Source organism: Mytilus californianus, unplaced genomic scaffold (assembly GCF_021869535.1).
Source record: "Mytilus californianus isolate M0D057914Y unplaced genomic scaffold, xbMytCali1.0.p SCAF_1, whole genome shotgun sequence".
Lineage (NCBI taxonomy): Eukaryota > Metazoa > Mollusca > Bivalvia > Mytilida > Mytilidae > Mytilus > Mytilus californianus.
Genome location: NW_026262581.1, coordinates 100,721,645 through 100,734,378, shown reverse-complemented (window position 1 = coordinate 100,734,378; position 12,734 = coordinate 100,721,645). Strand labels below are relative to the sequence as shown.

Sequence of the window (12,734 nt, the reverse complement as noted above, 5' to 3'; positions counted from 1 at the left end):
CAATTGAAACAGTTATGAGTTTAAAATTGATGACAGTCGAGATAAGATCTTACTTGGTAGGAAATAGCGTATTGGTTTACGTCATTGTTCCATAAAAATGATAACAACACGTTATAAATTGAATGCGTCCGAAGCGCTTTTCTGGATTAACTTCATCAGGAACGCTCAAAACCGAATATTTGAAAGCCAAGGATGTATAAAACCGAAACTTTTGAAGAGCTATTTAATCAAAAACCTAAACCTAAAATAATAGCCAAATCCTTCAAAGGCCAACTTTGCCTGAGGGAGTTGAAACCTTAGTTTCTTTTTAATTTCAAAATTTATAAACAATATCAAGCAGTTAACAAAAGCACTTCAATTTCAGATGCATGTACATGCATAGCAAATAAGGCATATAAGATAACGAGAAAAGACACTGACAATAACAATTTTTCTTAAATTAGTTTAAAATGTTATGATTTATTATACGCACCCGGTCTTGCTCGTCTTAGGTTTCATGCAATTCACTCAGCCTTTATGTTTATCTTGATTTGGATCTTCTTAATGAAGAAATAAGATCTCAGCATCGACAAAATACTGTTACCTATATTATGAATTCATCAGCCCGAAATAAAACACAGTAAGTCATCTATCGGCTGTATATAATCTCTTCGACGCCTCTTTCAAAATTATTAAAATCAATTTTATCAGCAATTAAAGCCGGGCTTCAAAGTTATTGTGAAACTACCTATTCTAGAGGTTGCGTGAATCAGATGTGGATACTAAAAAGTTCCAAAGATCTTTTAGAATACATACAATCTGAGACTCTTTCCTCTTGCAATAGTATTAAAACATTTGACTTTTCTACACTTTACACAAGTATTCCTCATTCCAAACTAAAAGCCAAATTGAAAGAGTTGGTCCTGCTTTGTTTCATAAAAAAGAATGGCCTACGTAGATACAAGTTTCTTGTCATAGGGAGGGATAAATCATACTTTGTAAAAATAAATTCTCTAAAACTGACATTATCAAGATGCTTGATTTCTTGATTGACAACATATTTATTACGTTTTGAGGACGACTTTTTCAACAAACAATCGGCATTCCCATGGGAACTAACTGTGCTTCTGTTCTTGCCGACTTGTTCCTTTATTTATATGAGGCTGACCACATACAGGAACTTCTTAGGAAGAAAGAAAAAGAAGTAAGCAGTATCCTCTAACCTCACTGTCCGCGATGTTCTCTCACTAAATAATTCAAAATTTGGTGACTATGTTGAAAGCATCTATCCCATCGAACTTGAGATAAAGGATACAACAGTTACAGTTAAGTCGGCCTCATTTCTTGACTTACATCTAGAAATTGACAATGCTGATCGGTTGAAAACAAAACTTTACGACAAAAGAGATGATTTCAGCTTCCTAATTGTGAACTTCCTATTTCTATATAGCAACATTCCTGCAGCACCTGCATACGCAGTATATATCTCCCAGTTGGTACGCTATTCCAGGGCTTGTATTTCCTATCATGATTTCCTTGATACATGGTTGCTGTTCACAAGGAAGCTATTTAACCAAGAGTTCCAAGTGGTGAAGTTGAAACCATCACGAGTTTGTTGACCGTTATGGAATATCCGTTTCACAGATGACAACGGATATGTTCCAATTGTCGTAACTACAATCCTTGTGAGTTTGAATGTCCCTTTGGTGTCCTTCGCCTCTCTTTTACAACTCACGAGATACATTTTTTGTGCCCATAAAACTTTTTCACCAGTAAAGTCTTCTGAAGAAAAAAACACAATTTAATGCGTCCGAAGCGCTTTTTCTGGATTTAAAGCCAATTATTTGAAAGCCAAAGATATACAAGAGCCTAAATGGTTGAAGATTTATATGACTAGAAAGGACCTAAAAATAATAGCCAAATCCATCTAGGTCACATTTTTCCTGAGGGTGTTGAAATCTTACCTGATCTGTAAATTTGCCTATAATGGCATATCCCTTTCGTGATTGACTTAGTCTGGATCTCATCGTGGTTGATAAATGTATAGCAGCAGACACTTACCATTTCGATGCAACTGATCTTGTTCCATTTTAAAGTCATGTGTTTCCCTCAGTTTTGTTTACTTGGTTTGTATATTCCAAACGTTTTACGAGATTTTAACATCAATAATCTTCTATTGCATCTTATTGAAATAACACAACCAAATTGGTTGGGTTTTTTTATTTCTATAGTCAAAATTTGTGTTTTACTCTGGGGTTTTTTTCCTGAATTACATCAATTGGAGACTTATACCAATAGAGATATACTCGATGATTTAATCTAATCTTTATAAATGACATTCTTATCAATAAAAATGAACACTAATGTATTAATTTGAACTTATTGTAATAAGGTCTACAAACATTGTGTTGCAACAGATCTTTCTTTACACCTTGAGCATCCCAGATAATTCTCCTCCCACCTACTCACCATAACTTTAAAAATAACTCACACACCTGACAATTAAGTTCAAATCCGCAATATTCTTACCCACCAACTCAATCCACCGACAAAAGGGAGTCCGATACCACTCAAATAAGAGCAAACTTGTCCTACCAACAATATGAAGCAGAAAGTACATCAGTATGCTTTGTACACGCATTACTGTCACTGTTAATGAAATGATTGTGTTTGAAAAATAAAAGTAAAAATATGAATAAAGAAAATCAAAGGTATATGACAATGAGGCGACACCCAACAACAAAACATAACACCATGTGATGGGACGACATGAATATCCCTATTGCCAAAGATATACACTCAATGGTCAACATGTGTCTTTAAACTAGGACTGTCAACTCGGTGAACAATTACTAATCGAGTACTCGTTGGTTTTATCGAGCAATACTCCGAGTACTCGCTCGGGAATATATCTACAACACGGAAACACAAAAATACGTACTTATATTCTTTAGTTTGTTGTTCACTTGTTCGTTGACGAAAAAACATCTACATATGGACAAGGAATTACACACCATAATTAATAACCCATTACCTCCAAGTACTTATTAAGTAAAAACAATAATCTAATCAATATAATTTAATGAACACCTATTTGAAAATTATAACAAGGAAAAACCATATCAAACAATGGTATTTGGTAATCGTTAAGAAAACTCATTTAATGTTTACAAAGGCGTAAGGATTAGAAGTTTAACTGTTCACTGAGGGTCACCAGAGGATGCAACGAATTTATTTTATTTGGGAACATTTTCTTGTCAACTATTATTGGGGACATTCGGTTTTGCAACTTTGTAAATTACAGTCTTGCAGACGAAAATATTTGCTCTGACGGTACCGATGTGACGGAATTGTTTAGACATGCTTAGTTTAAAGTGTTAGTCTAAGTAAAGCCCACGTATTTTCGGAGGCATTTAAAATGACAATTTAGCAAGCATTCGAAACAAAATGTATTTTATTTACTAGTAGAATGAATTTCATAACAGCGTGGACATGGACACATAGTAATTAAGTGTTATCGTGTGTATCGCTGGCTGTCGACAACAAAGACTTCACGCAATTACAGTATGTCAGGGGCCTCTCAATGGGGATATACATAATTACTATCTTTACACTTGTCCATTCATAAAATAATTTTTTTTCCATGAAAGTTTATAGGAATTTATTTTTAATATTTTTACATACTCACAACAAAAAGTTTCTTTTGATTGAATGAGTATATTCAGAGGTGATATCACCAAGTAATCGAGAGAAAAAACGTTATGTTTTTTCTTGCACAAATGTTATGTGGCTCCTTAAAAAAATGAGAAAACATTTATTCGTACGAGTTGATGTAGAGTAACCTACGACCAACTTCATACTAAGATTATTTTTATTGGTAATAAGAACCCCGGACATTCATAAAAAATCATTTTAGTCCTCTGGGCTGCATAATATTTTGCACGGAACAAATTTGAATTCCCATCGAAGACTCCAACGATCAGATTTTCGTGAACATTTAAATAGCATTCGTGAAAATATCAAGAAGCATATGAATCTAGTCTTGTGTGCAAAATTTACGTTGATTAGAGTCAGAGTAAGTTTTGTGGAAACATTTATATTTATTTTAGATTTTGTTATACCTGAACATGTATAACAAAAGTTACAGGATCTATATTCTTTTACTACAAATTAAGCAGACTGATTTTGGTCTTACTCACCTTTTTTTTGTTGTTGTTATTTGAGGACGCATATTTGATACAATTCTGAATAAACATTTATTTGCAATTTTATTCATGCTGATTTCAAAAGCCTCTTGCATAGCCACCCCCTCCCTTATTTTAGCTGAGTCAGGAATGGTCGCCCCCTTTCAATTTGAAATTGTATTCACTTCTTTTTCGGTTTCTGTGTTTCAATATATATCCACGAATTTAATGATATGTTCATAATACATCTGTTTTGGAATAATAAATCATGTGCACAAGACTAAACTGGTCAACTGTAACACGAGATAATATACAGGTTATTATGTCAACATAACAGTAACAGTGTAATAATAACCTTTAAACTGGGTGCACTCGTTTAATTATTCTAGTATAAAAGGTATTCTGAACATATTTAATTCATGGATAGATACTGAAACACAAATTAAAAAAAAATAAGTACAATTCTAAATTACATCGCTGTGATTCGTCCAATCGTTTTTTCAAATAACAGAACAGCTGCGTTTAACAGGTCGGACACAATTCATTATACGGACATGTATTATTTAGCATACTTATGACCCCGTCCATGCATGTATTACTGTTTGTTTACAAATAAAGCATTTTGTTTTTATTTTGGCGATTGACCAATCCACTGAACGATTTGCAATGCATGATGGACTACTTGTCTATAACTGACACACTACTTAATGTTTCACTTATTTCAAAACAAGAATTTGTCCTACTTTTTTCTCTTGATTACTTTGTGATATCACCTTTGAATATACTCATTCTTTCAAAAGAAACTTTTTGCTGCCAGTATATAGATATATTCAACACAAATTCCTATAAACTTTCATAAAAAAAAATAATTTATGAATGGACATGTGTAAAATAGTAATTATGTATATCCCCATTGAGAAGCCCCTGACATACTGTAATTGCGTGAAGTCTTTGTTGTCGACAGCCAGTGACCGACACGATATCATTTAAATATTAGGTGTCCATGTCCACACTGTTATGAAATTCATTCTATAATTAATCAGTGATGCCTATTTAATTTTATGAAAGAGGTTCTCAAGAAGATCAATTTTATATAAAGAAAACAGCAATATTCTAACAGGAAACCGATTAGTCGATTATCGTTTTGGTATTCGATACTCGGTACTACCGAGCGATACTCGAATACTCGAGTACTCGTTGACATCCCTACTTTAAACTATAGACCACTGTATATATCATATGTCAAGCAGCACTTAATAACGCGTGGTAAGTTGGGAAGGAATTCAATTCAGTATTATCTATACTACAGACGATAGAACACAGTTACAAATCAAACAATCCTAGATAAATGCGTTGCAAAAGAATGCTGCAATCACTGAAAGCTAGATCAAAGTACTTTAATTAAAGCAGATACATGTGTTTTTTTTTCAAATTGACTTTATACATCAAGGACATGATCAATGCAGAAAAAAAGATGTGCATGGCCATAGTAAATTGTATGCATAGATTTCAACTTAGACAAATGACTTAATGAAAAAGAAGGATATGATGTAAAACTTGCGTCTAGGGTGTATTACTCCTTTGCTTTAACATTTAAACGAAGCTGTCAAAAGCCAATGCAAAGTAACAACGCTTTTATTGCTGTTCTTCGTGTTGAAATTACAATGAGGCCTTCAATACGCAGCAAAGTCTCACATATCAATGCAAGATCTATCCGCCCTAGCATAGGTTCGAGACGAATTAATTGATATATGTCAGTAACGGTGCATTTGTTCATTGAAGCACGTTGATAAAAAAAAATCGCACAAAACACAGACGCGCAACTAATAAAGTGTCTTTTTACTTTGCATTTGTCAGTGTTTGCAAGATTTGAAGAGTGATAAATTTTGTCTCTAGATTTTCCGCTGAAAATATATGGCAGACTTATAATTTCTGTATGTCTAACGGCTTATAAAACGATCGAAGCTTTATATCAATCTATAAATTGCTTTATTTTAAGCACGGTAATCATTATTCTTAATTGAATTATAGTTCATGGAAGGGTAATTTAAAGCATTCAGATATGTACTACCCTTTATCTTCCGATTCCCTAAACTACCTTGACTTCTGTTTTAAACATCTCTAGATTTTTAAATCGAAAAATCATTCAATATACTTAATGCGTTGGTTGTAATTCAAATAAAATTGTATCGTAAGCGTTTAACATCATTACTAGTTTAACTAATAATATATTCGATAGTCTGAAGTAAGTTAATTTGTTTTCATATATAGCCCAATTTTAATTTTCATCGTAAATTCGTTTTTGTTTTGTCTGGGTGCCTTTTCTTTTTTCATTGAATTGTTACATCTTTTATAGATCAGTGCAAAACACACCTGTAGTTTTTGTTCTGATTATTTATTAATATTACAATTTGACTATACACCATATAATTTTCCAAAAGTGCGTCTTTGCACTCATTATTTTTGCTACAAAACCACAAATAAAATCAACAAATTCAAATAAGTCAATACACATGCTTGTTTTTGTAGAATTATTTGCAGAAAATATAGAAGATGGAGTAGAGGTCTTACAGATATAGAAACTACCACTGTTGTACCAAGCACCAATCGCGCAATTTTGAATGTAAGTCATTTACGTTGCATGCATTATCTATGATATACTACGATTCTTGTTCTTATGGATCCCTTTTTCGCACTCGCATAATGTTATTGTGACTAAGTTGCATGCCAATTAACCCAAATGTCAGCAATCTGTTTATATTAATTTATTTGAATTATTTATTTTTAAGTTCATCGATATAGCCTTGAATATTTCTAAAACAAAACACAAGATCGCCATTCTATACTTTTACTGTATTTATTTATTTATTTTTTTTTTTGGGGGGGGGGGGGGGGGGGGGGGTGGTATAAAAAATATGTATAGAAATAATATGTGGTATGATTGCAAATAAGACAATCCTCCAGAGACCATACTGTAGTACATTATATGATCATCATTTAGTAAAAAATATCTAATGTATTAAACATTTTAGCCCCCTAAAAAAGAAAAGAAAAAACATTAGAATCGCTGCGAAAATATTTTTAAAAATATTTCTCATGCTAAAGGAAAATACAATGATAAAAAGTGTAAATCTAAGTATTTAACAGTATGTTGGTACATAAGATACATGGAAAATGTTGATTTACACGAAAAACAGCCGCATTTTTCATAATCATAAGTATGAACTAGATCCTAAAACTTGAATTCTAAATATATACACTTTTGTGCCGAATTTCAGTTTTAACAGTGGTTGATTCTATATATTATACCTATGATACTTGTCATAATTAATGTGCAGTGACTTTGGCTTTTTCCACGATACAAATGTTTGCTTTAGTTGTTAGTTTTATCATACGTGATAGCCACCAGATTTAGGATGTTGGAACATATGTCGTCGAAATAAATACAAGTGAGAGGTTTAGCTAGCTGCTGTAAAACCAGGTTTAATCCACCATTTTCTACATAAGTAAATGCCTGTATTAAGTCAGGAATATGACAGTTGTTTTCCATTCTTTTAATTTGTTTCAGCTTTTGATTTTGCCATTTGATAAGGGGCTTTCCATTTTGTGAATTTTCCTTGGAGATCGGTATTTTTGTTATGTTACTTTTAACCTTTCAAAATCATCGTTTTTACCTCAACTGACGGTAAAAAGGTAAAATCATCAAATATGCTTTCTATCATAAAACAACATATATTAAGTACTTAATTTTTTGTGTATAAGCATCGAACCTTGTTACTTTAACATGTATCGTCAAAACATTTGGGAACCTTTTTCTGTACTTAGTATCGAAAAAATTAACATATTTATACCTCTCTGAGATAAAATACATTCTGTTTCTCTTTGTTTTTGATTTGTTCTTAATAATATATGTCTAATCGTTTTACTGAAGATTCTTTCCGCACAATAGAATAACTAATATGTATAAATTAGGGATGTCAACTCGGTGAACAATTACTAATCGAGTACTCGTTGGTTTTATCGAGCAATACTCCGAGTACTCGCTCGGGAATATATCTACAACACGGAAACACAAAAATACGTACTTATATTCTATGGTTTGTTGTTCACTTGTTCGTTGACGAAAAAACATCTACATAAGGACAAGGAATAACACACCATAATTAATAGCTCATTACCCACAAGTACTAATTAATTGAGGACAATAATCTAATCAATATAATTTAATGAACACCTATTTGAAAATTATAACAAGGAAACCCCATATCAAACAATGGTTTTTGGTAATCGTTAAGAAAACACATTTAATGTTTAAAAAGGCGTAAGGATTAGAAGTTTAATTGTTCGCTGAGGGCCACCCGAGGATGCAACGAATTTATTTTATTTGGAAACATTTTCTTGTCAACTATTATTGGGGACAGTCGGTTTTTCAACTTTGTAAATCACAGTCTTGCAGACGAAAATATTTGCTCTGACGGTATCGATGTGACGGAATGGCTAAGACATGTTTAGTGTAAAGTGTTAGCCTAGGTATAGCCCACGAAGTTTCAGAGGCATTTTAAATGACAATTTAGCACAAGCATTCGAAACAAAATGTATTTTATTTACTAGTATGATTAATCAGTGATGCCTATTTAATTTTATGAAAGAGGTTCTCAAGAAGATCAATTTTATATAAAGAAAACAGCAATATTCTAACAGGAAACCGATTAGTCACGTATCGTTTTGGTATTTTCGGTATTCGATACTCGGTACTACCGAGCGCTACTCGAATACTCGAGTACTCGTTGACATCCCTACTATAAATGTTTAAGTTTTTTTTAGGTCTTTCTTTACCCTGTCAGAACTTTTGATTTATACGGATAAAAACATTTAAGAATAAAGTGACAAAAAGATAACATCATTGTTTTCACGTTTAAAAACTTTACACTTATTGTGAATAATAAATGGTAAATTTTGTATAATAATTTATTCATTTATAGTAAACAATGAATTATAATTTATCAATTTATGATAATTAGATTTTCTTCCATATATTTTATTTCTTTTGTTTTAAATACAGGGACGAGTGCGTAATGGTGATAATGGTTTCTCTGGTGTGCCACTTATTTCACCGCGATCAACAATAAACGTTTCTAATGTCGCCTTTTATGGATTTACACCGTGTAATCAGGTAAAAGGATCACCATTGAGTGAATCGTCCACTACCGAGGAAGACACACCCGAAACTAATTTGTCAGCTTTTACTTCATCTGGTGCTTCTGGCGAAACCTTGCGATCCCCAGTAACAAATGAATCTTCTTTTGATATTTCAATCGAATCCTACGTGGATGAACAGCAACTTCAACCAAGCTATTCTCCAGCGGCTCGTCATATCTTACGTACAAAAGGGAATTCACACGTATCGGAGACAATTTTAGAATATTCTTCCTTAAAAGATACAAATAACTGTTCAAATGTGACAACTGCTTCTCCGCAAACTAATGTATGTGATAACATGTCGTTATTACCTACGAAACAATGTGCATTTTCTACTTCGGAAATAGACTCATACGTTGTTGAGAACATTTTTTTAGATACTAATTGTTCAGATAGGCGCCGATCGGACGCAAGTAACTGTTTGAATGTGCATTGTAATTCCGCAGAAGAGTTGGAAAGGTTAAATCCAGTAGAAAAGTTACAAATACATGGCGCAAGTAATTATTCGAAAGCTCAACTTAAGTTACCGGATTCCTTTGTTGCTGATTCAGACAGTGATCACACACAAGAAACAAGTGACTGTTTAGAAGAGTGTCTTTCTTCCCCTCACATTAACATTGGCTTATCTCTGGAAGTTAGAAAAGATGCAAAATCATCAAATCAAAGAAAAAGGGATATTTTAGAAAATAATAAAATTTCACCTTCATCAAAGACAACTGATTTTTACCTTAACAATGATAGTGTTACAGAATCAGTTAATTTGAATGTACAACAACAAGCCACTGGCTACATAAAAGAGCCTTTAATGTCCCCACAACCAATCACTGGGGATTCAAATTATTCATGAAATAATGACTTATTCAACAGAGCAGATAAAACTAGAGGCGTACATTAAGAGTTGAGCAGGATCAGCACTTTAGGCAACAACATTTGTTCATTGAGACAAAAGTACACGATATGGGGACTAAGTAGAAAACTAGATTTCCAAAAGTCCAATATTGTTGTTTTAGGTTTGTCCAAAAGAAAGCCCGCAGGCACTGGTTTAAAAAGAATCGTTATTTCTGTTCCGCAAGCCAAGTCTGTAATCAGCGGTTATAATATAAATTATTCCTTAAATTCTAATTATGAATTATCAACTGTGTTTGAAAGGTATACGGGTCAGTTTTATGATGATCTCTCATTTGTTGACTACATGAAATTGTATAGTGTATCATTGAAATAGATAATGTCCCGAATCGTTAAATACCTTAATATAAGGGATTGCGTATTAAGTTATGGTTTTCTTTAATTTATATATTACAAATATACGTTTTTTATTGATTAGAAGAAGAATAAATCCAGCTTTCACTTGTAATTCAATTGCGTGTATTTTTCTTTCATTTAGAATATACAACCTAAGACGGCGAACAAATGAGGAATTCGCATGAACACCAAACGATGAACCGGATCGTCAACTAGTTTTAACTTGTCCAACTATGCAAAATCGAGAGTATTATTTGCACAGAAGTCTATATTCACCATATGCAGTGTTAATAATGTACAATTTGGTAATCCCGGACGGAAAATCTTTGCAACTCAATCAGTCAAATTTAACCTTTGAAGGGTTTTGCTAATATGTTTCAATTTTGACTTTTTAATCGGCAACTTGTTCATAATTTGGTGAATTTGTATTCCAACATGAATTTCAAACTAATTGTGGGCTCCTGCTAATCGATTTTTTCTTGTTCTCATTTGAAATAGCATTCGCCTTCGTCTTTTTTTTAATCAACTCTTTCAAAGATGAGGAGTTAGAGCTTTTTCAAACCATTAGGTAGTTTTTACTCCTGTTGTTAGCAAAAAAGAAGACCGAAGATGCTCCGAATGAATATCTTATTATAGTACCAGTGTGGACACAGATCAGTGTGGATAGTATGTTTGGATGTTTAACAGTGTGTTCTGACAAAAAAATTTCCCCATAGGGTTTTATGTTAAACTGTGTTGCACAGTGACGGCCAACCTGTACCAAACACTTAAAAATTAGCAGTGTCGTTTATTTAATATTTAGTTTTAATGTTCAAGACTGTAAATGGAGGAGACACTAATTGCATTGATTACCAAATGATTCTGAAAACATATATTCCACAACTGGATAATTTGGATAGCAGCAAAAACTCAAAATTAGGAGAGGAACACATTGGGTAAATTTTTGCATGATGTGATTTTAATATGTGAGATGGTATCTGAGAGCCTGCATGCATGTACTGTTTGTATGGGTCTATTTATATTCCTTTGTGGTGGTCATTCCTTACTTGGGTTTGTCCACAAAGACTGTAAATTAATTAAGGATCTTCTCAATATCATTGGTAAACATTTCGTTTAAACGTCGAAATTGTTTATTCGAATATATCTAACAGTTTTAGGTAATGACAATACCTGGCATGACGCTTGGGGCTAGATAAACTAGAAAGTACACTACTGTGTTATTTTAATTCTTTTTTATCAAAATTTTTGTTACATAGATAAAGATATAAGTGATACCGGTACAGTAATTATAATATAATATAATATAATATACAAGTTTTGTTGTGGTATAAAAGTGAACAGTGCTGTAATTAACGAATGAATGATAAATGTTGAACAATGAAAGTTAATTTTAGAAATCGATTAGGCCTTGTGAATTTGTCCTTTTCTTTTACATAAATAGACATAATGTATAAGTGAATGACCATTTACACTAAGGACTCGTCAGTAGGCAGTACAGATATTTGGAAAAAGTATAACAAAACCACCTAGCATCATATTGCTAGTAGCACGAGTAGCATTGTTTGGTAAATGTGTGCTTTTTTTTTATTTGGCTTCTGGACAAAAAAAAATTTGGTTCAAATATAAATAAAATGCTTCAATCTCCCCTTAAAGGGGAATTAGCTGTCAAATTCGTGTTCACCGATTTGACTCAAATTCTCATATTTGATTTATAACATACTAAAACGTATATCCAAATTACAATAAGTCTGAAATAAACAATTAACAATGCATGGACTCAATAATATATATCAGAATTTCGTGTGAATTTTAATCTAGACGCCATCTAATTAACCATCGAGATGACTTTCGAAGACTGCCAACAGTCACATAACCTGATATAAACATAAACATAAATATAAATAGATAGCGACCTCGTGCAACTGGACTTTTCTAGGTATGTTTGATTTCATATCATAGGTTGAAAAAATAAGTTAATCATCGTTTTTACCTGTATAAGAATGATTTTTTGTGGATCAAATCAGAAAACGAAATAGTTCACCTTTGTTTCATGTTCAATGTTGACATTCTTTTCCTTTTAATGACTGAACACGACTTATACATGCGTAACCAATCTCTAGCTAATGGGTT

At 32.6% G+C, this 12,734-nt stretch overlaps 1 protein-coding gene across 2 annotated transcripts in view; it reads left to right on the top strand.

Annotated features, from left to right (window-relative positions):
- Nucleotides 1-10,716, top strand: part of LOC127727864 (uncharacterized) — a 43,041-nt gene extending 32,325 nt beyond the window's left edge. For both annotated transcript variants that reach the window (XM_052234992.1, XM_052235003.1), the window contains 2 exons: nt 6,693-6,786; nt 9,226-10,716. In XM_052234992.1, the coding sequence (XP_052090952.1) occupies nt 6,693-6,786; nt 9,226-10,209 (1,078 nt within the window). In that variant the 3' untranslated portion in view covers nt 10,210-10,716. The remainder of the gene's footprint in view (nt 1-6,692; nt 6,787-9,225) is intronic.
- The last annotated feature ends 2,018 nt before the right edge of the window (nt 10,717-12,734 follow it).